This window comes from Rhinatrema bivittatum, chromosome 2 (genome assembly GCF_901001135.1).
Source record: "Rhinatrema bivittatum chromosome 2, aRhiBiv1.1, whole genome shotgun sequence".
In the NCBI taxonomy this organism is placed as follows: domain Eukaryota; kingdom Metazoa; phylum Chordata; class Amphibia; order Gymnophiona; family Rhinatrematidae; genus Rhinatrema; species Rhinatrema bivittatum.
Window position 1 is genome coordinate 194,851,548 of NC_042616.1, and position 27,248 is coordinate 194,878,795.

General features: G+C 40.5%; 1 protein-coding gene across 1 annotated transcript in view; it reads right to left on the minus strand.

Annotated features, from left to right (window-relative positions):
• The window catches only part of LOC115084307 (diacylglycerol kinase beta-like), a 450,875-nt gene that overhangs the window by 338,295 nt on the left and 85,332 nt on the right, over nucleotides 1–27,248 (minus strand). Inside the window, exon 6 of the mRNA XM_029589001.1 lies at nucleotides 16,092–16,141. Coding sequence (XP_029444861.1) covers nucleotides 16,092–16,141 — 50 coding nt within the window. The remainder of the gene's footprint in view (nucleotides 1–16,091; nucleotides 16,142–27,248) is intronic.

The window sequence follows — 27,248 nt, forward strand, 5'->3', positions numbered from 1 at the left end:
ATTGCTGGCCCCTGGGGTTTGACGGCTGAGACCGGTGGTGTCCTGGGCCAGAGATGTGGAAAGAAATATGATGACATAAGTACCAAAGCAAAGAAGTACACAAGTACTGTTTGGCATCAGATGCACACTTTGCATCAATCAATATGAACATCTTATGCCAAATGTTGTGGACATCTATAGCAGTCTTGACATTTATAGTTACAGTGAGCTTACCAGCTCTGGCTCGTGCAGTGTCCACCCGCTCATCCATCCCCTCAAAGACATCTGGTCCCAGCCATTTGATGAGGCACTCTTCCATCGGTGTCATGATGATGGGACAAAGTGCTCCTCCAGTCTGCCATAGATATTTGTTACAGCTAGCTACCTTGTTTTTGAGTTGGATCTTAATCTCCTGGTACCTGTGGGCCACCTGCTCCACACTCCTTTTCACTTTGCTACACTTGGATATGGCCTTGGCCATCGTGTGCCAGATCTGGCCTTTGGATGCCCTTGATGTCCTGGCCACTCGGCTGCCAAAGAGCACTACATAGTTTGAGGATCCCCGCTATTATTAGTTGCCTAGTGCCAGAGTCTAGCCAACTAACAAATGATACATATATAAATTATAAACAGCAGCATCACTTAATCAAAACCAAATTAGTTACTGGAACATGCATAATTAAAACCCTTAAAAATAAAAACCTCAATAAAAGTAAAACAAAAAATCACAGCAGAAAGGACATTATTAAAACTGTGAATTAAGAGAAAGCCAGGATAAACTGATATAGAAACATAGAAATGATGGCAGAAGACCAAGTGGCCCATCTAGTCTGCCCAGCAAGCTTTCACACTTATTTTTCTCATATTTATCTGTTACTCTGACCGCTGAGGTCAGGGCCCTTATTTGATGTTATCAAATTCATCATTTCCACTCTCAAAGGGATCGCTCCTCTAGCTACTCCATCTGTTGACCCTGCCCATCTCAAGGTGGTGAAGGGGTAGAAGTTCCAATCACCCCCTGTCCATACCTAGGGTCAGTTAGAGGAGATAGTGGAGTGGGAATGTTATGGATGGAAGCACTCCCACTCCTTTACATTTATTCCCCATGCTTACTTACAGTTTCTGTTGAATAAGGACATTTAACAAACTGGTTACCAGCAGCGTGCCACCTCCCAAGATCTTAAATAGGAGTGGGGAGCTCCTGTAAGTGATGCCACTGGCACTGCAGCAGGACCAGGACCCAATCACAAAGGCTACAGATGGAAATCAGCCTTCTCCTCCTCTCACCAGCATGGGAATCAGGGGACAGGAAAAACCATGGTAAATCTCCTCTCCCCCCCCCCCCATCCCAAAGATATTCTGAGACATGCTCTAAGAGGCATCAAACCCAACAATACATAGAAAATGAACACCTATAGGCCTTCAATAGGTGGTAAATATTGATGATAGTAACCTTCCATCCTGAAACGAGACATTTCAAGAACCAAACCAATAGATTACAATGAAAATGGATCTACCACAGTAATCAGACAGTCCAGCAATAAACCTTAGGCATCCAAGAGATGAAGAAGATGGTCCAAAAACAACAGTCACATCAGATCCAAATACCATATGCCACATGAATAATATGGAGTCCCTCAGATCACAAGGGTGCTGACTGACTCCATGAGGCAAAAAAAATCTTCCTAATAGCAGCTAGAATGGTAATACATATAGTAACTCCCCTTTTGGGCCGAACACTGAACCAGGGTGGCCTTTCCTTCAACTCTGTACTTCCTGTAATCATGCAAACTGAAGAAACTAGGCATGCTATAAGTTGCCCTCAAATCTATGCTCTATCGGAGTATTAAGTAATGAAAAAATGCATCGACAACTCCCAGTTGCTTCAATCCAGGGAAATAACCAAGGGTCAAAGAACTGTCCACTCTAATGCTGCTAGGCTATAGGAAACTCCTAAGCTGGACACCGAAGCCACCTCCACTGCACTGATGGAGCATTCTGACATTTTTAAATTCTATCAAGGGAAGAAAGTGATGAAGGACTAGCCATGCCATCCTGAATTCTAATCAGGGTCTGAACAGCCTCTTCCAGAGACTGGCGCCTTGAGCTATGTGATCCAGACAATGTGCCCACCTAACTGAACAGCATCACATATATTGTGATCAGAATTCATGAAGAAGGTAACCAGATTCACTGCTCTCAACTGATCCTTAAGAACCATCCACCAAGGAGTCTGTTCCCCACTGCCCTGGACAAGGAAGGTCAATACTTGAAACCCTGAAAATGGAGAGACCATCAAGGCAGAAGTCAAGGGGTCTCATGTGAGCCCTAGCCTACATATCTAAATTCAAGGTCATTATCATCAAACCTCTAAGCCGAATAAAATCCAAAGCTCTTAAAGATATCAAAGGAATGAACCTCAGCCCCCTAAGCACATTCCTTTCCATTTTTCTGGCATCAGGAAAGCTTGCCTCAGCTTGTGTAATGAAACCTAGGAATTTCAAGGACTGAATAGGAAGAAATTTGCTATTCGCAAAGCAAAGGCACAGCCCAGCCATCAAAGCCTGGACCAGTCTGGCAGATGCTTGGAGAACTCTTTGGTAAGGCTTGGTGGAACACAGCCAATAGGCCACATAAGACTGAGGTATGATATCTTCTCTACTCAAAAAAGGCCACCACAACTAACAAGACTTTGCTAAATGTTCACAGAACTGTAGACAGTTCAATAGGGAAAATACTGAAGGAAGAAATCTTAGATCTTCAGACATGATGGGGATATGAAAATATGCTTCTGAAAAAAAACAATTAAAATACCTATGTGTTCTCCAAAACTGCCACTCCTTCAGAAACCAGAAAGTTCATGTAAGGAGAGAAAGATGGACTATGCAGTTCATCCTTTTGGCAAGCACAAAATAAATTACAAATTAATCTCAAAATGTGTGCAACATACCAGAAGCCTACAAGGGATGAAGCCTAGAGAGAGTAACCCAAACTACTAGGATCTCAGTGACTGAGGCCCATTGAGATATCTTGAAGGTCCAATAGTAGTGGTGAGTAACAAAATATAACCAGAGCTTTCTCAGCTATACCATAGACCATAGATCTGCTGCCTAGTTGAAAAGCCAGAGAAGTAATCTTGTCATGCAGGCTAAAGCTACCAATATAGAAAACAATATTCTCTTAAAAACAATTGTTAAGGACAATAGCTTATAATGCAGCTGCCAATTCTAGCAGTCTATCCAGTCTCTAGGTGCTGCCAATTCAATCACAAATAGCAATCTGTACAGAAAAAAAAGGACTTCTGAGAAAAATAGGCCTTAGAGGAAGCACAAACTTCCTATCCTGAGGAACTCTGAAAAAAATGCCATCCTCTACCAACATAGGGGGATCTCCCAGGTGCAGCTATACCAGAGTGTCCACCCATGAAATCTCACTGGACAGCTTCCCAAGAGAGGATATCATTTAATAAAGTCTACCCCCTTTTTGACAGCTCCCAGGGGATTCAGATAGCACTATTTATTTATTTATTTATTTATTTATTTTAACTTTTCTATACCGATGCTCCTGTACAGGATACATATCGCACCGGTTTACATGGAACTGGAAACAGTCCCGGGAGGCGTATACAATGAAGCATAGGAATACATGGAACTAAAAACAGTCGCCAGGAGGCGTATTCAATGAAACATAGGAGTACATAGGAATACAATGAAACATAGGAACCAAGAACGTTCGAGGAAATAAAACAGTGTGGGGAAAGTAACATTGGAACAAGGAACGTGCGGGGAGATAAGGCAGATATGTGAAAACTTTAGCAATACAAGGGAATACAAGGGAATATAAGGGAATACAAGGGAATATATATATCCTCTGTCTCAGAGAAAAAAGTGTAATGTCTGAGAAAAGTGTAATGTCTAAGAAACCTCATGGCTTCCCACGATAGAGGGCTCTCAGCTAGGAGTCTCCTTAGAATTCAAAAATTCTAAGAAATGCCACTAGAAGATGAAATATAGACATCATCTCTTCTCATGTTAAAAAAAAAAGGTGTCATCTTTCCTTCCTGAGATCTACTTATAAGAACTATAGCCCCTAGACTGTACCCACAGGCTACTCTTGAGCATCTAAGGGAGAGGAGAAAGACAATTTTTTTTTAACCAACTTTTTCAAACTGAACTCATTACAAAAATATGAGGCATCACAGGTGACAAGACAAGCATTACAAAGATAAAACATCCACTCCATGGTACATTAAAGTATATCCCAAAGTAACCCAACTATCCACTTTCCTGCCACCTCCAATATGGACCCCAAATGTCTTGATATTTCTCTAGCTGTGTTTTTTTTTTTTTTTAAGAAAAGCTAAGCTTTTCCATGAGAGCAGTTTTCAATAACTTAGCTTTCCAGCAAAGAGTAGTAGGGGAACTCTTCCATTAATGGGCCACCGTCAGATGCACTGCGTAGAGCATATGACCCACCAACTTTCTACAGCCACACATTTCCCACCTAGTAGCCTATCGCCCCATCAAAGAACAGGATCTACCCGCAGCCCCTGTCCACAGATAGCAAAAATATTATCCGCCACCCAACCCCAGAACTCTTGCACAGCAGGGCACTCCCACCACAAATGATAAAAAGTACCTGGGGAACCACAACCCCTCCAGCTACAGCACTGACATTTCTAAACTTAGCATAAAGAACTGGAGTATGATAAAGTCTATTCAACAGTTTATATTGCATCTCCTGCCCCTTATAGCAAAGAGTTATTTGCCGGGAACCTTTCCAGGTAGATTTCCAGTGCCTACTGTCCAGAACAATATTCATATCCTCATTCCATAACCGAATAAGCTTTGGTGTAGTACCTTTTTCACAAAGATAGTCTTATATAGAACAGCAATAAGATGTTCCGGCTGCTTACTATAACTTAGGATGCCTTCAACACCAATGTATTCCTCAATCTCTGTATTGTCTCTAAATAAAGCTGAAACATCTCTACATAAACAAAAATAGAAATAACGGGTTGAAGGTGGAATATGGAAATCCTCTACCAATTCCGTAAAAGTTTTTACTTGGCTCTCATCTTCCAATTGGGCAAGAAACCTCAAACGCTCCCCCTCCCCCCCAATCACCCACGTAACTATATTAGGACAGAATGTGTGCAATGATAGATGTGGGTTACGTACAAAAGAAATTCTAAAGAGATGGTCCTGCCCTCTCAATTGCAGGACCATCTCTTTGGAACTCGATGCCACCTGACCTACGCCTAGAAAACTGTACTACCACCTTCAAGAAAAAACTGAAAACCTGGTTGTATAAACAAGCTTTCACTTAATCCTACCATACCTTCACCATCTAGAATTATAGTAGAGTCAGCAATGTAATATAATTGTAATATACCACCATCTAGAATTATAATAGAGTCAGCACTGTAATATAATTGTAATATACCAACAGTTAACAAAATTCAGCTCACGGCAATTGTTCTTCGTCTATTTAATGCAATAACTCAAGATGTAGACTCATTAGCTTAATGTGATATAATATAATATATAGCGATGTAATACTGTGATGTAATATAGTAATCTACCCTCTTATCTTCTCTCTCTAGCTCTTCCTATCTTTCTCTCCTCATCCCAGTTCCTTTGAAACCCCTGTTAGATGTAACTTTTATTTTCTGGTCCTTCGCTTAAGTTGTTACCCCAGTTGAATGTAAACCGATGTGATATTCATTTGAATGTCGGTATATAAAAGTTATAAATAAATAAATAAATAAGACCAGTTAGCATCCCAAGGACAAAGAAAACTATTAACTACCCTCCAAATTTTAAGTGTGTGGGCTATTATAGGATTCCCATGAACTGCCCACCTATAGGAACTGGCCAAGGTCGATATGTGGAGCAATGAGGCCAAACTACACCCATTCATCCCATCTTCCTCCAATGATAACCAGGCCTGCGCATCATCCATCAACAGCCAAATTTGAAGACAATTGACAAGCCGAGTAATACCACTGAAAATTTGGGAGCCCAAGTCCTGCAGTCTCCTAAGGTTTCACCAAAAGATCATATTTCAATTGAGGCAGCTTCCCCTGCCAAATAAAACTTGAGATGTCTCCCTTAGAGTCTGTAAAACTCGCATTGGTACATCACAAGGGAGATACATAAAAAGATAAATCAATCTTAGCAAAATCGCCATCTTAATCAGATTAACTCTCCCCAATAGAGAGAGAGGAAGAGAAGACCACCTTCTCAGATCCAGCCCTATTTTATTTAAATATTGGAAGATAATTATTACCGTATAAACTAGAGTATTCCCTCGAAATCCAAATACCAAGGAACCATCTGACATGCTGGTCCCAAAAACATCAGTTCAGACTTTTGAAAGTTAAATAACCAGAGAGCTCCCCAAACCGTTTAATCAGTATCATCAAGGATAGGAGGGAACGGGATAAATTGGTCACGTATACCAATGTGCCATCCGCATATGATATTTTATGAGTAACACTCTGACATGTTACGCCGTCTATCTCCCGTGACCATCTGATGGCTTGTGCCAATGGCTCCACAATAAGATCAAAGAGCAGTTGAGATGGGGGCAACACTGCCTAGTTCCTTGCTCAATAGCAAAATGGGGAGAGATCACCCCATTTGTCATTACCCTTGCCCCAGATTGGTATATAAAGCACGAAGCCATGAAAGAAAACTCCTAGGATTCCCAAACTGTTCTAAAGTCAAAAACATATAAGGCCAAGAGACCCTATCAAATGCTTTGTCCATGTCCAGTGAAATAATTGCCCCCGACACCCGCTTCTGTTTAGCCCATAGCAGTATATTAAACAAGCATCTTGTGTTAGTCACAGATAGTATCCCTTTAATAAACCCATCTGGTCAGAGTGAAAAATAGCAGGAATGATCTCTTCTAGACATCTGCAAAAGTTTTGCCAGAATCTTAATATCCATATTCATAAGAGATATGGGATGATAAAAACAGTCAAGGGGGTCCCTATCAGACTTGTATATCAACATTAACAATGCCTCCATAAGAGAACCCACACTAGCCCATGGAACTAGCTCCTCCGCAAAAGCTATATAAAATTCTAGGGGGTACCCATCCAGACCCGGACTCTTCTCCCCCCCCCCCCCCCCCCCCCCCATTAACACCTTTCAAGGCCTTATTCACTTCCAACATGGAAATCTCTGTGGAGAGCCATGCAGCATGCTCCCCAGTTACTGGAGACAACTCTAAAGGAGCCAGGAAGTCCAACATCTCCTGCCTATTGGGCTCGGGCGTAGCCTTGTAAACGTTCTCAAAGTGGGAAGCAAATATTGCATTAACATTGTGGGGCAGATGATGAATATTCCCCTGGCCATCCCTAATCCCATATATTAAAGAACTCCGTTTACTTGTCTGGATGGCTTGGCTAACAAGGATCCCACCTTTTTGCCATGCTCATAAAATCTCTGCCTCGAGAACTTTATAAGACTTCTCCACATCATCCACCTGTAGACCCCTTAAGCCGATCTCTGAGCAAGGTCAGTTTACAGATAAGTGACATTAGAGCAGTTTATCTTAAGTTTATTCTCCAATACCTTAATATGTCATTCCAAATCATCCTGCTCACCCCTCCTCTATTAATATGGCTGGAATAAGATATAATATAATCACGAGCACCGCCTTCAGGGATTCCCAGTGAAGGCTGTGATTAAAAGCTTCCAAAGGGTTATGAACCTCAAATTCCTCCATAACTTTCCGAACCCCATCCTGAAAATCAGACCGTCCCAGTAGAGATGTATTAAGCTTCCATCTTTTGTGACTGCCCTCCCCTCCCCACAGGGAAAGACAAAGATATAGCAATATGATCTGAGATAGTACACCCTAATATGTCCTGTTTAAAGGCTGAAGTAACAAAACCTCAACTGCATAAAAATAAATCAATTCGACTATAAGTTAGGAACCTGGGAGAGAAATAAGTGTAGTCCCTACTACTGGGATCCTGTACCCTCCAGAGTTTAACAAGATCAAATGTCTGCATCAGGTCCCTAAGCCCTTTCCCACTATCATCCTGCCCCTTAAGAGTTCCCGACCTGTTCACATCTAGACTAAGATAGACATTCCAATCCCCGCCCCTCATACAAACCTAGTCCACTGCAAATTGAACCAATGTCTCCTGCAGTTTACTATAAAACTCCAGCTGCCCCACATTAAGGCCATAAACATTTACTAGTGTGAGTGACCTTCCATTTAAACTACATTCCAGAATCACAGAACGGCCATCTGGGTCACAGAAATAACTATGCACCTGCAGTGGAAAGTTCTTAAGAATAAGCACACACACACACACACACCCCTACTTTTTGAAGAGAAGGAAGCTGCAAACACCTGTCCTACCCAAGCCCTCTTTAATTTGTCATCTCCCTTCTGCCGAAGAAACTGCAAAATCCTGATTCTTTTCAAGGTGGAAGAGATCCCTCTAACATTTACAGAGACAATTTGGATTTCAGCTATGATCTAAAAAATAGGAAGTGACAGTAGCAGTTACCAGAAACAACTCAACTCCCACATCAGATCCAGGAAGACCTGATCCATACACCAAGAAGCCCACGTGTCACCTGTAAAACTCAGAACTCCCCCCCCCGCCACAACCAACAAACCCAAAGCTACCTTATCCACCCACCAAACACTCCCAATCCCCTTAGAACTACTTCAGCTATCTCCCAAGATCCCCACCCCCTGCGCCCTCCTCCTCCTCACCCCACCACCTCCCACAATCCACCCTTTCATCCCCAACCAAATTAAGAATAACCCATAACACAGAAGGCTGTGGTGCCAAAATGTAATCGGATCAAAGAAAATATAAACTAAAAGATAAAGACCAGTCCAAAAATAGATTCTCTAGATAAACAAACTTCTACACTTATCACCCCCTGAGAGGAAAAAAAAACCCTCAGGAAGGCTATGTAGCACCAAAGCCATACAAAAAGCAAAACTGTACAGCAAAAGCAATAAATAATAAATCTGCACACAAAAAGTCTGAATATAAATGTCCAAAACATGTAGCACATCTACTGCATCAAAAACCAGAGAAATAACTGGAGCGTCAATACAGAGTGTCCAAAGAGTCAGGCTCCATCGGTGCACCGGTTGAATTCCAAACTAAAATTCACCTTACCAGGTCTGTCCCAAAGCAAAACAATAGCAATTCACTGTCATACAACTCCCAAATCCAGCCAAGAACCAAAGATGGCTACAAAGTAAAACCACTTCACTGGCGCTCTGTGTACTAAAAATACAGAAAAATAAAGGAAACAAAAAAAACCAAATACAAACAACCAAAAAACTGAATCAAAGTGATCTGAGATGTACTGTAAAAGACAGAACTCTCTCACACCATCATCGCCCCTCCCCCGAGTATAATTTTCTTTCCTGCTCACATCTCTCAGCATAACTGCGATCCACTCTGGGCCCCTTCCAATTAACAGAAAGTCCTTGGCCACATCAACTCTAGCAAAATAAAGTGGAGGGCAGCCCGCTGATATGACTTTAAGCTTGGCGGGGTATAACAGGGCATATGAATACCCTTTTGCCTGCAGGTCCCACTTCACCTCCAGAAAACTGGCCCGTTTCCGTTGAACAAGCAAGGAAAAATCTTGAAAAAACATGATCTTGTGTGAATCATACATTATAGATGAGTGTAGCCAAGCCTTCGCCAAGATCCTGGCTTTATCCACATAACTATGCATTTGAATGATGAACTCTCGTGGCCTACCACCTGGCGGCAGCGGAGCAGCCAGGGCTAGATAAACCCTCTCAACCTTCATGCGGCCTTTATACATCTTGATTCCCAGGACTTCCGGCAGCCATTTTGATAAACATTCCAGGCAGGTCCACCATAAAAATTTACAGGCAGGTCCACTATTCTAAGATTTTTCCCACCATCTCCCATTCTCCATATCATCATCTTTTCCACTAAAGCCTCATACTTCCTTTTCCAGGGCTTCAACCTTTGAGCGGGCCTGCATCGACATCTCGAGCTCCTCGACCCGGGTGACCATCTCTCCAATCCATGTCGAAATATCCTGCACCGAAGAGATCAGAGACGCCACATTTTCTACTACTGCCATCAATTTTGAGTCGATATTCTGAGTAAGTTGCTGGGAAAATTTATCGAACATTTTCTGCAGCATCGCGGTATGCTTGGCAGAAGCAGGAAGAGTCAGGCAAGTCCTCATCTGAGCCTGTCTCCTCTGACACATTCTATATCTACTGCTGATTGTTTCGTGGACTGCCAGGGTTTGGCCAACCTTTCCACCCACATCGCTGGGATCAACTTTTTAGACATGCTCCATGAGAAATTTCCACCTAAAATAGCGAGAGAGACTATATGAAACTATGAAATAAAAAAAAGCCAGGGGAACTACTCTTCGGCACGTCTAGCTCTCAGGAGCACATCATGTGACCCCTGAGAAAGGCAATTATGTAGTATACTTGTATTGCTTCTCTGGGACCTGATTCATGAAGGATAATCCACATAGGCAGGCAACATCAGGTAATCTACAAGCTGTTTCCCTCCAAATGTTTTTAAATTGCACATTATGTCTGTCAGAGAAATGCAAAATAATTCTGGAGAGAAACATCTGAAGAATCCCAGCAAAAGCGGGAAACCATCTCAATAAACTTTCCTTCTAAATTACTATTTGAGGGAGCCCAAACCCACTGGAGATAGCTGAGAGAGAAGAGAATAAGGGATGATCTGCAGGGGAAGAAATAAAGTGGCTGCTGTCCCACCAAAAACCACTGGCAAGCTTGTGCCATTCATTTAATATTCCTGAGGCCTCTTCAAACCTACAGGAACAGCTGTCACTGGCAAGAGACATCACCAACTTCATAGGCACTTCCCCACTATGATCAGCAGCATAAAATGGTCTAAGGAACAAGAATAACACCTGAAAATGGCTGCACCAGCACGTTGGCCAAGGCTATTTTCTCCAGTGCTGCCTTCAGCCACCACCAAAAATGGCATGAGATAACGAGAACCTACTGACCAAAAATCCAAAGGCACTTACCCGCCGTAAGTAAGCTCACTCTCCAGCTTCTTCCAGCACAGTTCTTCTCAAGCCATTGATTTTTTTCTTTTTCTTTTTTTTTTTTAATAATTATTCTGAACTTACAAAAAGAAGCTTCACATAGAAACAGAAAAGGAAGCAATGGGGTGGGGAAGGGGTGGGGGAAGAGAAGCAGCATTGCAAGAATCTTCTCTTCAGACCCTTTCTTCTTTGTGTTTTGTTTTGGGGGCATTTTAACTGTCAGAATCATGCCATGGACTCTATAAAACTTCCTCTGGGATTGAGAAGTCGTGAGCGGGCTCACTACTCTGGTTAAACAAGGTGCCTGCATCTCCAAAAACACAAAGGGGCGGATTTTAAGAGCCCTGCTTGCCTAAATCCGCCCAAAACCGGGCGGATTTAGGCGAGCAGGGCCCTGCACGCCGGGAAGCCTATTTTACATAGGCCTACCGGCGCATGCAGAGCCCCGGGACTCGCGTAAGTCCCGGGGTTCTCCAAGGGGGCGTGTCGGGGGCGTGTCGGGGGCGTGTCGGGGGCGGTCCCAGTCGTCACGGCGTTTTCGGGGCGTGTCGGCAGCGTTTTGGGGGCGGGTGCGGGGGCGTGGCTACGGCCCAGGGCGGTCCAGGGGCGTGGCCGCGCCCTCCGTACCCGCCCCCAGGTTGCGGCCCGGCGCGCAGGAGGCCCGCTGGCGCGCGGGGATTTACGCCTCCCTCTGGGAGGCGTAAATCCCCCAACAAAGGTAAGGGGGGGTGTAGACAGGGCCGGGCGGGTGGGTTAGGTAGAGGAAGGGAGGGGAAGGTGAGGGGAGGGCGTTAGAGGATTCCCTCCGAGGCCGCTCCGATTTCGGAGCGGCCTTGGAGGGAACGGGGGTAGGCTGCGCGGCTCGGCGTGCGCCGGCTATACAAAATCCATAGCCTTGCGTGCGCCGATCCAGGTTTTTAGCAGATACGCGCGGCTCCGCGCGTATCTACTAAAATCCAGCGTACTTTTGTTTGCGCCTGGAGCGCAAACAAAAGTAGGCTATTCGCGCTCCTTTTAAAATCCGCCCCAAAGGGTGGTAGACCCAGTAGGAAATCTTGTTGCACCATCTGAAATGTCCTTCCATCTGCTGGAGGCAGAGAATACTGACTTCTTTGTGCTGTGTCATCACTAAGTAGTGGTGGTGATGATATCACAAAGAAAAACTGTATGCTCTGCATCCATCTGCTAGTAGGAGGACATAATCCACTTGTCTGGACTTGTGTAGCAGGATGAAATGGAATGGGATAGTTTTTGCCATCTTCTTTAGAAAAGCTGGATATGACATATCCTCAGGCGGCATTGTAATTCTAGGAGACAGAGGAGTCTGAATGTTATTTATCTGAATAGCAAGAGAAAGATCCTCATGATGATTCCAATTCCTCATGAGAATCTGAAAGTATTACTGGTAGCTCCTCTGATATCTGGATATCTTTAGATTAAAGACCTGAATTCATGTCAAGGTGCATTGCATCTTGTTTGACCTGATATGGCAGAATGATCATTGTGTAATAGGCAATTCTAGCTGAGATGGAAAAGGTGCAGAGCCAGAAATGTTGGGGAAAGTCTAGTTATATATTTCTTACAAAGGGGTTGTACTGTACAGTAGGAGGTGGAATCCCCATGGAAGAACTATGCAGTTCTGGAACTAGAATAGGTATCGAATGCTTAGAATCAAAATGGACTAATATTTTTCATTAGTCTGCACCAATGTTTGAATCCCTGTGCTGAGGAGGAGTTGGAACAGACAAGTAAAAGGGTCCTTTGTTAGTTGATGGCACCATTGAAGATACAGTGCCAAGGAGCAGAGAAGTCTTAATTCTTTGTGCTGGTGCCGAAGAGTCATCAACTCAGACCAGGCCTGTCTTAATGCCTATTTGTTATGGTGCCTTGGGGTGCAGTTCCTCTTTTTACTTCACAGAAGGGGAATGACAACTGTGCCAAGATTTCTTGAAGTCATGACACTTAGCATGAGAGAACACTGATCTTATTTAGGGTTCTGGTCCCTCAACTAGATGCTTCCTCTATCAATGCTGTAGAAGTTTGAGGAGAATTTAAATATTCTTTTACAATTCAAACTTCTGAATTGTATAACCCTGGCTGACATTCAGACAGACAGCATAGTTAGAGACATCATAGGATAGCCCCAAATAGCAGTACATTGTATATGTACATTTAGAATACTATGGATTCTTGTCCACCATGGTCAAAAGGGCTGAAAGAAAGTCAAACTCAATTTTAAAAAGTTGAGCAAATCACAATTTTTTTTTTATTTGTATTTTAAGGAATCTCAAAAAATAAAAAACAATGAAGGAAGGAAGACATTAAAAAATCACAAAGAAAATAATGAAACAATACTGATCAGAAAATCATGAAACTGGGGGAGGAGCCAAGATGGTGACTTGAACGGCTGCACTGCTTCGCTCGCTCCTGTGATTTCCTGAAAATGTTTTCTTCAATTTGGAATATCATGCCTCCAAAAAGGAAAGGGAGAGTGAGGACCTACCCGTCAAGCCTTACGATCCCTGTCGGGCAAAAGATGATCCTGCAGTGTGCCGGTACAATTGTGAAAGGTGGAGCGAGAGATCCGGCTGTTGGGATGGTTGGAAGAGAGCCCGCCCTGACTTTGGAGGAAGTTTCCCTCAGCCCCTTAGATGACCGTCCACCCCCGGCTGCGCAGGAGGCCTCGACGTCGCACTCTGTCTGGAGTTCTGAAGTTGGAACCCATGCTTTAGAGATGGAGGGAGCTGCGTCGATGACCCTGTGCTGAGCTCCTCGAGGAATGATGAGAGCATCTCCAGTGTTCTAGATCAGGAAGGGGCAGAAGACCAGGCAACTAGAGGAGGTGAGAGGCCTGAATGTGATTCCCCTTCCATCCCCGGAGTAATTTTGGCATCGCAAAAACCCACAGTGGTCACTCTGGATTACCTTTGGGATCAAACATCAGCAATGGTTAAAACATTCTCGGACAGTTCTTTGAAAATTAACTCTTTATCTCACCAAATGGACATAATGAATAAGAACAGTGATTTATATCGCCAGGAAACTTTGGAAAAATGTAAAAGTATGGAAAGTGAAATACACCATGTTAAAGCAGTGCAGCCCACCATTATTCAAGACTGTGGGGCTTTAAATAGAAAGGTAGAATTAATTGAAAATGCTTTGAGACATCTAAACTTACGTGTGCTAAACTTTCCCAGGGTTGTGTGAGAAATTCCACGCATTACCACTAGAAGATATTTCCTTGAAGTATTAGAATAGATTATACATTAGAATCGGCTCCTCCCCTGGATAAAGTTTACGTTTTGCCTACCCGAGTTAACGCACAAGTGCAAGCTGCACCGATCGATTTAGAGAATTTGACTGATTTTCTTGAATCATCGAATTATGAAATAGTGGAAAGAGCCACTCTGTTGATATCTTTTTCAATGAGAAAGATCCGAGTGATGTTATGAGAGCCTATTTTAAGAAATCCAATATTCTCTTTATGGGTCAAAAAATTAGGATTTTTCCTGATTTGACCAAATCCAAGCAGTTGAAAAGGAAAGGCTTCTTGGCCTTGTGCCAGGAAATCCTAACCTTGGGAGTGACCTTTTTTCTAAGGTTCCCTTGTAAATGCATCATAAAATATAATAGAGATAACTATGTTTTTTTCTACCAGAACAGTTAAAAAGCTTTATCAAGTCCAAGAAGGCTCTGCTACAAGTTAGCAGTATCTAATGAAGCTCATCACAAATATGATGTGCAGTCATAGAAAATTAAGCCTTTTCCTTAGCAGATTTCCTTGTATTTCTCCTTATTTGCTTAATGCTGCCTCCCCCCTCTAATTGTGGCCTAATCGATAGTTAAAATAGAAGAGAGTATTGCTTGATATTTGTTTTTCTTGCATTCTGTTTCATATTGTTTCTAAGTGAAATACCATATTACTGTACAAAGTGGTACTTTGTTTGAAATTGAAAACACCAATAAAGATTAAATTAAAAAGAAAAAAGAGAAAAACATGAAAGTAGCTTAAAGAGAAAGCAAAACAGTGTCCTTTTGCCAAAGCAGAAGATAAATGATTAAGGAGACTCGCACGGTCTGAGCTCTGAGAGAGTATTTCTGTCTTGGCTCCATCGAATGGCTTTTCACTATCCATATTGACAAAGAAAAAGGTTTTATTCCTAAATTTATAAATAAAATAAAAATGTGGTTTTTTGGGAAAATTGTTTCATTCTATTAAGTAAAATGTTTAATTAAGAAAATAAATAATCTTTTTACAGAGTTACTTTGTTCTATTTCTTAGGTATTTGGGTTGGGGTCCAAAAGCACACCCAGAACTGCACTGTATCAATTTATGTGCCAGAATGTCCCCCCAAATAAGATTGTTTTCTTTTCATGACAGGCGGTAAGGATTAAAATAAGCTTCTGCTCACCTCCCACTTTCCCAATCACCTCACCACTAATTCATTGGGCAGGAAGAATGGAATGGTAGGCAGGTTATGAGACTCTCTATTTTAAAACGAAATAAAACTAATTTTGCAAAAGGTGCTTAATCCACTAAAGTTTTTACCCATTCTGTTTCTAGAGAGGGGAAAATGCTTATAAAATCAAGTACAAGAAAATGAGCAAAGAAAAAAGGCTGACTGTACAGCAAGAGTACATCCATTATACCTCGAATATTGAAAAATCAGTTTAGGTAAAAGGAAAAATAAAATAAAATGCTGAGCATTAGCCTCATCCAGTCAGAGCCCACATTTAAAGATGTTAACTGACATAGAAGTTGGCAGAATCCCACTGCAAAAAAACAAATTCCATTAAAATCAAATGTTTTTACTTTTTTGCTAATTCTTCATTCTAATAATGAAGCCCTTGTACTAGACAGACATTTATAAGAAACTTGCCCTTGGCTCTCGCGTAAATGAAGATTGTTAAAACTGCTATTTGTATGGACAAACATTTTTAGCTCTGTGAGTTGTTATAATACTCATCTTTGCATTGCAGGAGATAATGTTACATACTGTTTTGACATGCCAAAACTGTAAAGACGTTTACCGAGCTGTCCAGGAAGCCATTTCCATCTGTGTCATATAGGCGAAACATAACTACAAAATAAATATAAAAGGTTAATGTTATATCACATAATTTGAATAGATGGTTTCAGATGTTAGTTTAAGCTGCTTTATTTCTAAATGTGAAGGTTTTATGTCCTTTATACTACAGTTTCATTGAATCCTGAATGGAATATTGCTGTCATAAACCTAAAAGAGGTAGAAGCATGCATAAACAAGGCAATAAAGATGGTATCAATTAATTTCAGAAAGCAAGAAAGCTCTTAATATATTTTTATTACCTAACAGCAATACCACAAATGCAGAGGGTATATCAAAATACATCAAATTACCTTATACATGTTTAAATAAAATTTATTACATTATTTAATCATTATTTTAGAAAAGTTTACAAAGATGTGAAAAAGCCACAGAGTACAAATAGTATACAAATCTTAAATATGACAGGTACACAAAATAAGGCGTTTCCAATACTAAATATAATAAACCAGCTCACTAAAAAATCATACCTCAAGAAAGTATATACACCATATGCCAGTCAAACCCTCACATACACATTCATATAGATATAAAATAGGCCTAAAAATAAAAATTACCATAAACTCAAAAAACTATATACAGATGTCTTCCACAATATCTTCATATCTTCAAATCTTCATATCCAATGACGTCCCATTGCTCAACTATTCAACATAGGTGTCCCAATTCATACCACTGCACAGGTATTCCTCTACTTGTCTATTCCACAACATAGGCATCCCAACAAGGTCCCTTGTTTCACCCGATTGGGCTTTTTTAGGGGAACACTTCCATCTAACGGCTTTAAAAAATACTGAATAATATAATCAAACCCTGTCGGCAATCACTCCCACATATCCCCTCCTAAATATGAAACAAATTAATATGCTTTACAAACACTTATTTCCAATAATCCAAATAAAAATCAGTATACATAAACCCTACTGAAACCAGTGTCTATAATCCAAAAACTCGCTCCTTTCAAATTTCACTCCATATTTTATTTGGTTTCCAATTTAGCGATTCATGTGCACCCGCAAATACACAACCTTATGCAGCCACTTATACTCAACTCAAAACAACTATTGAAAAAAGTATCAAAAAAATCTTTAAAAAATGTCTCAAATGGTTTTCTCACTCCCAGTTCATACATACCCTGTTTCCCCGAAAATAAGACATCCCCCGAAAATAAGACCTAGTAGAGGTTTTGATGAATTGCTAAATATAAGACCTCCCCCGAAAGTAAGACCTAGCAAAGTTTTTATTTGGGAGCATGCCCGTCGCACAGAACACCAGAGCATGCAGCTGTGATTTTTTTACCCTGCAGGATTCACAGTTAGTTGCATCACAAAGCAGCATAACCAGACAACTATTCAGAATATAATAAAATGTTCATTTTTTTGTTCAACAATATATGTGAATTCTTCTTCATGGAAAAATAAGACATCCCCTGAAAATAAGGCCTAGTGCATCTTTGGTAGCAAAAATAAATATAAGACACTGTCTTATTTTCGGGGAAACACGGTAGAAATTATCAACCTGTTGTCAGATGTCGCAATAGTCTATATGCACACTCCAAAACATCAGCATTAACTCATCTTCACATTAAATACTCAAACTGACAAATCAGAAAGCATGCACCGCCCACTAGAGTACTCAACCAATCCTGTGATTCAGTCACTATTCTCTCCAAGACCTAAGGGGCCCCAACATATATCTCAAAAAGTACACATCCAACTACCTGATAACCATTTAAAAAAATATGAAAAAAAAAAATCAAAAAATGCCTCCACAATTTCCTCGTTTAATCCATACACAATTAAAGTAGTCCACATATAGATACAATTTTATTCTGTCTGCCATAAATGTCAAGCAAAATTACCTCCATTTTCACTCTGAATCTGTTGAATAACAAAAAATTTAACATTAATCTTATACGCACAATATCTCCAATGGTCTACAAGCAGTGCCGCTTCCCTATCCACCCATAAACAACTTTTGTGTTCAATGATCCTTGATATTTCTCATCTTGTGTATCCAATGTAAATCAACTCACACGGATACACTATAGCATATACAACTTCTGCAGACCGGCACGTGTACCAGCCAGACACATTAAAAGGATATTTCAACAGAGGATGACTAAATGTACATAAAGTACATTTTCACATACTGAACATCCCATACATTTGAATTGTCCCATTTCACCATCACACTCCCTTACTCGAGGAAGGGGTTGGGATAAAAGATTCCTCAAATTCTTCCTTTTCTTTACTACAAAAATCAGTTTTTCACCAAAGCCTGGAAGAGAACTCAAAATGCACCAGTATTTCAGAATGATTTGTTTAATCTCGGATGTCCTAGACAAATAGGTAATACAATAAACTATAAGACTAATCTTTGAGTGATCAGTGGGTAACAACAAATTAGATCTATTGGCATAAAGCCCTCTTTTGTAAGCCTGTTTCACACATTTCCTCAAATATTCATGGGCAATAAATTTCTGCATTAAATCACCTGCTTTGATTTTATATTCCCCAACAGAAGAGCAAAATACAGCGGTATCTGAAAAACTGCCCACACAGAATATTTTCCTTTAATCTCTGCGGGTAAAAACTGTCAAAGTGCAATACTGAATTTCAATCGGTGGGACTCCTATGGTGTGGAATAGGTGAGTAGAGAGAAGAACGCCTATGGTGTGGAATAGATGAGTAGCTAGATACTTATACAGTGGTATGAACTGGCATACCTATGGTGTTGAATAGTTGAGTAAGGGAACATCATTGGATATGAAAATTTGAAACTATGAAGATATTGAAGAAGAATTCTCTATATATAGTTTTTTGAGTGGTTTATGGTGATTTTCATTTTTAGGCCTATTTGATATGTGTGAATGTGTATGCGAGGGTATGACTGATGACATATGGTGTATGTACTTACATGAGGTATATTTTACTGTGCTGGTTTATTTTATTTAGTATTGGAAACATGCCTTATTATGTGTACCTGTCAAATATGTAAGATATGTATACTATTCTGTGTGGCTATTTCACACCTTTGTAAACTTGCCAACAACTGAAGGGATGGTTGGACTTAACCACTCTTAACCCAATTTTGCTAATTGATAAAACCTCACTCCCCTCAGAACATATACATCATGTTATAGAAGCCACAAGCCAGAAAGCTTGGTCCTACCTCTGTCAAACCTTTCGTCTCCCTGCATGTATGACGCTTCTCCTAAATATCTGTGACAACTGTCTCTTTCCCTTAGGGGGAGGGACTCCCTCCTTTCCATTATTGGTGGAAACAAGGACTTTCTTTTATTTTTCAATGATTTCTCCTCAAACTAGATCTTTAATCAGTTTCTCAAAGCTGCAAAAACAGTTTTCATTAGCACTCCTGGACTTTTACTCAAACATGCAGTTATCTCACTTTATCAAAACCCATGAGATGGCTTTGCAGCCTATGCCAGCTTCCATCCTATTATGTTCCCTGTTTATGGACTCTCAGCAACATACACTGTCCATAGCTTATTTTATCAAGTTCTTAAATGAAGCCGTGGATTTGGGAGATCTCCAAATGATGTACAATAGATGGAAAACATGGCTGGACTTCAAGCTTCCCTTTCAACAGTTTACTCAATGCATTCTTGATTTATGAACTATGGCAGAAAGCAACCTTTTTCGGGAAATGCAATTTAAATTTCTTAGGCAATATTATTGGTCTCCGGATAAGGCAGTATTTGCTAAACAATCCTCTTCACAACTCTGTCCTAAGTGCAAGACCGTGCCTGGTACCTACTATCATAATTTTTGGTCTTGTCCAGGAATTCAGTCCTTTTGGTCCGAGGTGCAACAAACCTGCAATACTCTTGGTATACACCTCCCGGCCGACCCCTATCTCTGGTTATTTGGGTCCCCAATGTCCCACAGATTTCATATTAAATGAGGACTCCTATTCTGAGATTTGTACAAAATGCCAGCCTTGTTGGTAAAAAACCCTATACTTTCCACCTGGGTTGGTCCCTCCCTCCCTTATCATGACCATTGATTTCACTTGCTAGTCAAGCTTTACACGTTTGAATTTATCTCTGCCAAAATGACTTCGCTCAAGCATTTTTATAATATGCAAGCAGTTTGGGATAAGTTCAATGGCTATCTTTCTCCAAGGATACCTCAAAGACAGTCTACTAAATAGCCTATTACTTACTCTTTGAACTTCATAATTATGCCCCGGAGATATCACCCATTATGGGGGTTGGAGGCACTAGTTGACCTGCCCAAACATTTGATATACTCTCCAACTACCAATGGCCAACAATGAATGACAATCTTCCTGATTAATGATTGAAAATTGAACTTAGGCTCCAGATTTGGCATGACTCCAACATATCTCATTATTTCAAGATCTCCTTGGAATCTCTAATCATTTATCTTTAAATATTTGCCTTTATACTTTTATATCTTTTTAGTATCCCTTTCCTCTGGTATTTAAAGGGAGGGGAACAGACTGCTAAAAGGAAAAACAAGGGAGGGGTGGGTTGAGGGGATTAGGTTAAGTTGATTTAGATTTTTCTAATCACTTTCATGGAACTATGGTAGCAACAGGACATTAGAGATTCCTTGTATCTATTCATTGTTCAATTTATATCATGATCCTATTATATTGAGTCTATGTCTCAATATGTAAACCATTTTGAATGATACTGTTATTGAAAAAGCAGTATATAAGCAATTTAAAATAAATAAATAGTAAGGGGCTATTATATTCAATGGGCCCCTGTCTTTCCTTAGCTTCTGAATCATCTTTGCTATTAATGGGATTGGTGTAAAATCATACACTATTGCTTTCTTCCAAGGAATTAGAAAGGCATCTTGTACTATTTCATCTGAAGATGGCCTTTTCGAACATATCTTTGTAATATGAGATTTAATGGAGATGAAAATATGTCTATGTATGTATACCCCAAGTTTAGAAAAGGTCCTATAGTATGAAGTTATCAAGTGACCATTTCTGTGGTTGCAATTGACAGCTCAATCTGTTGGTTATTATGTTTTTTTCCTCAGTAGGTAGAGTGCCAAGATCTGCATCTTCCTTTTGGCTATCCGGTTATATATTTCTATGGACTCTTTGCAGAGTAGGTAGGATCCCGTTCCTCCCTGCTTGTTTATATAGAACATGACTACTTGATTGTCCATTTGTATCTGTACTGTTTTGTTTTTCAGCCAAGGTTTGAATATTTTCAGTGCATTGAAAACACTATGAGTTTCAGAGCATTGATATGAAGCATTGATTTTTCCTTTAACTATTGTCCTCCTGTTGATTGGGATGTGTGCATAGGTATCTTTCATATCCAAGAATGTTAGCCATTCTCCTTTTTGTAGGAGTGGTAATATTATACTTATTGAATTCTTCTTGAACTACTCTCTTTTTAGAAAAATATTTAGATATTTGATGTCTAATATTGGATGTTGATCACCTGTCTTCTTTGGAATCAAGAAATTTGAGTGGAATCCCATTCCTTTTTATGTATTAGAAATTAATTGAACTGCTTTGGATTGAAGAACTGACCGTAGTTTGTCATAAATGTCAAGTGTTCCAACTTTGAATTCCTTTATTATCTGTACAGACAGTTGACATATGGTTTGAGACTGCACTGTTTAGCTGGGCAATATAGCTTAAGCCAGGACATGTGACAAAGTAGGCTAAAGAGCAAGTTAACATACACCAGTTATCTAGAAGGATTCTCTGGTTAGAATCCTATCTGTGACTCACAAAGCCCTGGATAGACAATTAGAAAAAGAAACTTCCTCATTTACTCACAAAATGGCAAATGAACCAAAGATGATGCATAGCTACAGCATGATAGCATAAATAAATATATTTTCTTTGGTATCCAGGGTATTACCATATATAGCAATGCTTAGAGTTATTTATTTCTTAAAATTGACTGTTAGATCACGAAGGCAATACATAATCTTATGCATAGGTATTAATTACAGGAAGTTAATGAATATTTAAATATAGTATAAAATACTGCCAGTTAAATTCTTATTATCATGATCTGTACAGCATATATAAGAACTAGAACTGCAACAATTTTTTTTTAAAAGAGTGCAAGCATCTGATGAAAAATAAAAAGCAGAATTGCAACCATTTTTTGTTAAGTATTTTTGAATAAATTCAGACAGTGAAATACAGAGCTAAGAGTTTGTATATGATAAGGAATTTCATAATGGCCAGTTTTTATATGAAATTTCCACAGGCAGGTACATATTGTTGGGGATTTTGGTGGATGGGCAGGCATATACACTACTAAACATATATGCCCCTAATAAAGATCAGCGAGTTGTTTTTTTTTATCATATATTTGAGCTACTCCTGGTCCATAGCAATGGAAAGCTGCTCATCGGGGGAGATTTTAATCTGGTTAGGGTACCTAAGGTGGATGCTTCTAAAGGGTATGTTTCAGTGCCACATGTTTATAGGGCACGTTTGAAGGACTTAATGGATTCCTGGCACCTTTTGGATGCTTGGAGAGTGCATTACCCGCAAACCAGATCCTATACTTATTATTCGCCTGCGCATAAATCCCACTCACGAATCAACTACCTTTTGGTTGACAAAGGGCTCATTAATCAGGTCTCCAAAGCTATCACGCCGATAGCATGGTCAGATCATGCAGTTCCTAGTTTGGATATAGTGCTTGATAATTATGATAAAAGTATAAGATTCTGGCGTCTTAATGACTCTTTATTGCTGGACAAAGACTTCACTCAGACAACTATCTCAAATATTAAAGATTTTTTCCTCCGCAATGACACCGGAGAACTCTCACTGTCCAAATTATGGGAATCCTTTAAAGTGTATCTTTGTGGGCTGCTCATATCGAGGGGTGCTTTTGTAAAGAAAAAGAATACTCAAGCCGTTAGAGAGCTGAGGGATGCTATTGGCATGCTGGGGCGTAAGCATTAGGAAACAAGGAGCACAAGGATATTGTCTCAATTGTCTCAAGCAAGGGAAGATCTCATGAGGTTGGAATCTAAGAATATGGCACATTGGCTACAATTGACAAAACAGTCCTACTTCGAGGGGGGTAATAAAGCTGGGAAAATATTAGCCAATAAGTTAAAAAAACTGCAATATCAAAATACCATCTCCAAAATAAAAGAGGAAGGAGATAGAATGCTAACCAATAACACGGACATTAGGAACAGATTTCTTAACTTTTATGCCCAATTGTACAGCCCCAATATAAATATCCAGCAACAGCACATGGAGGCCTATCTGGAGTCTGTTCCTGTATCAAAGTTAACTGAAGAGGCGAAATTAGAATTAGAAGCAGAGATAACCACCCCGGAAATTTTATATACTATTAAATCTCTCAAAGTGGAGAAATCACCTGGTCCAGACGGATTTACCACCAAATTTTATAAGCAATTCGGGCCTTATATAGTGGCTCACTTACAAAAAGTATATAACTATTTACGGGACGGTGGGTCCTTAGCAGGGGATGCTAATTTAGTGGGGATTATGGAACTACCAAAACCTGGACGGGACCCTACTATTTGTGGCTCGTACTGACCAATTTCGTTGATAAATCTTGATTTAAAAATTCTAGCGAAAATCCTAGTTGGTCACATAAATAAATATATCACCCAGCTTATACACCAGGACCAAGCAGGTTTTATACTGGGCAGGTTAGCTGGGGATAATATCCACAAGCTCTTAAATCTGTTGAGGGTAACGCATTCTTATGTTCTTATGTTATTAAAGAGGAAACCCTTTTTTTTATCAATTGATGCCGAAAAGGCATTCAATATGGTGCATTGGCCGTTTCTGTTTGGGGTATTGAAAAAAATGGGATTCAGGCCCTACTTCTGTAATTGGCTTACTAAACTATATGAAAAACCGAAAGCGTGTTTAAAAATAAATGGGGGATATTCCAATCATTTCACAGTGGGAAGAGGGACGAGACAGGGGTTCCCGTTATCACCAACACTATTTGCTTTATTTCTGGAGCCATACATATTCGTCTGAACAATCAAATACAGGGCTTTAAGGTGGGCAATGAATCATATAAATTATGCCTATTCGCCGATGACATCATGTTCACAGTTAGGAACCCGGATACTTCCCTTACTGGTATAGAGAAGGAAATACAGAACTTCAGTGATGCTTCCAGGTTTAAAGTAAATTGGGAGAAATCAGAGATTCTCAACATTACTTGCCCACAAGATATAGTCAAACACCTATGTTTGGTACATCCTTTTAGGTGGGCTACGCAAAAAATCAAATATTTGGGTATACAATTATCAAGTCGCCCTAGTGAGTTGTTTCACTTGAATTACACACCGCTGCTTTATAAACTATTTCGAGATCTTGACATATGGTCAAGGTTGCCGTTATCTTGGTTGGGGCGCATAGCCATTATAAAAATGGATGTCCTTCCAAAACTGCTATACTTGTTCCAGGCATTCCTATATCACTGCCTAATAATCAGATTCAAAGATGGCAGAGGAAAATTTTCAGCTTCATTTGGAAGTATAGACTGCCTAGAGTCTGTAAATATGTACTATATCTGTCCAAACCTGAGGGTGGACTGGGGGTCCCAAAATTTACAATGGTATCATGCCGCTGCTCAACTGCGTCCTCTGGTAATTTGGCATGACCCGAGAAAAACTAAACACTGGGCCCAAATGGAGCAACATTATATGGAGGGTATGCCGCTTTGTGCTATACCATGGCAACCAAAAAAAACTTGGAGGGATTGCCCTGCAATGCTGCCAACTACCAGAACAACTATGCATTTTTGGGATAAATGGAAAGGGAGATTGTTGGGGAGTAAGGAATATTCTCATCTTACTAATCTTTTTCATAATAGGACCTTTATTCCTATTCCTATTCCTAACAGTTTAGTCTGTTTGGAACACATATGGGGGAGAGATAAATTAATTTCCTTTTCTTCGCTGTGCAGGGAATGTGGTCTACCTGATAATGAAGCTATGGCATATAATCAGATATATCATTTCTACAGAAGCCTTAATGTGTCTAAAATATTGATTTTGGGAAAGACTCTGTTTGAGGGGTATTGCTCCACACCCATTATACATAAATTAATATCTAAATTGTATAAGTTACTTAATGCACCATTATCCACGCTGCCTTCTTTTAGAAAACAGTGGGCACAGGACCTGCCTATAGCACTGGAGCCAGAGGCATGGTCCAATATATATATCCAAATCAGTAAAGCCTCAGTATCCTCCAATATAGTTGAAAATGGCTATAAGCTATTATATAGGTGGTATTATACACCGGAGAGGCTACACAAGATGGCACTTATTGAATCTGATCACTGTTGGAGAGGATGTGGGGTGTCAGGTACTTTTCTGCACATGTGGTGGACTGGTGACTGTATTGTACCATTTTGGACTGGCTTGCAAAATTTGATTTCCCGTATCTTGGATGATAAAGTGGAAATCTCAATGGTCTTTGCACTACTGCATAGCATGGAGGGAGTATCAGGGACGGCAACTCACCCGTTTTGCCTCCAGGCGAGCATCGCTACACGAATGGAGATTGCCTGCACATGGAAGTCATCACAGAGCTCACAGATCTCGGCTGTGTTAAGAAGGTTGGATTCTATATGCACCATGTACAAAATCACAGCAGCAGCAAAGAGGCAAAACCTACAGTCTTTCTACAATACATGGGATGCTTTCCTTCGATGGCGTGAGACTAACGATGGGTCAAGTTTAATTAATGGAGAAGAACCAAGGGAGAGTTTTGCATCACTCAGACTTTTTATTGCATAACAATATTTGGTTGGCGCAGGGAAGGAGGTGGGCGGGCTTCAATTTGGAAATACATATGTAACTTTTGGTGTTGTATTTTTTCTTTACAAGTTGTTTAGAATATGTTGATGTGTTCAATATCAATAAAACTATAAATTATATATAAAAAAAAAAAAAGAATGGCACTGGGCATCCCAACTTAATATACATAGTAACATAGTAATGACAGCAGAAAAAGACCAAATGATCCATCCAGTCTGCCCAGCAATTTTCCTAAGGTAGTAACCACCACTCTGTGCAGGTTACTCCTATTTCTCTGTTTAGGGTAGTAACTGCCACTCTGTGCTGGCTACCCTCAAGTCTTATGTTAAGGGTAGTACTATTTACAATCAGACATGCTGCTTGAACATGCTTTGCTTTTGGTCTTGGCTGTAGAAGCAGTCCTGTGCTATTTCTCTGTTGTCTGCATATCAGTACCCTAGACCATAAAAATTAGGGCCCAGCATTGGCTGTCATCTGAACCCAATCCCCCCCCCCCCCCCCCCCCGGCTATTGAAGTGGGGAATGATATTGCAGTTGCACCATAAGCATTAAGGCTAATCAGTTAATGGTAGTAATCCCATGTCTTCTGATTAAGGGTAGTAACTGCCGCTCCACGCAGGTTGGAAATGAAGAAAAGGGTACATGATGGGTGAACCTGCAAGGTGCGGCAGTTATCACCCTTATCAGAAGGCATGGGATTGCTAAGATTTACTGATCAGACGATGCTTTTGGTGTAACTGCAACATCGTTCTCCACTTTAACGGCTGGGGGGGGGGGGGGGGGGGGGAACTGGGAACAATCTCGCATACAAGACCATTTGGGCAAGGCACACCAAGTGAAACCACTGGGCATTCCACCTTGGGGACAATATTTCCTGCAAGGCATGCCAAGTGAAAGCAAAGGGTAAGCTTTCTATAATGGGTAACTACAGACATTAGAGGTTCACAGCACCAAAGTGCATATTGTTTGGCTATAGGTGCTCTCACTAGGGAATGAGGGAATGTGCCCAAAAGGTGAGATGCACAGCACCAATCTCACAAGCAATGCAATTCTGACAAGGCATGGCAAGAAAATTCAAAGCATAAGCTCTCTGGGGATGGCACCTTCAGCTGGAAAGTATGCACTTTGGTGCTATGCATCTGATTTTGGCATTCTGTTCAGCTGTAGGTGATCCCCTTTCCAAGAGTTTATGCTTTGATTTTGCTTGTCATTCGTTGCCAAAATGGCCTTAAGATGAAAGAATTTCATCTCTGGAATGAGCACTCACAGCTAGATGAACAAACTGT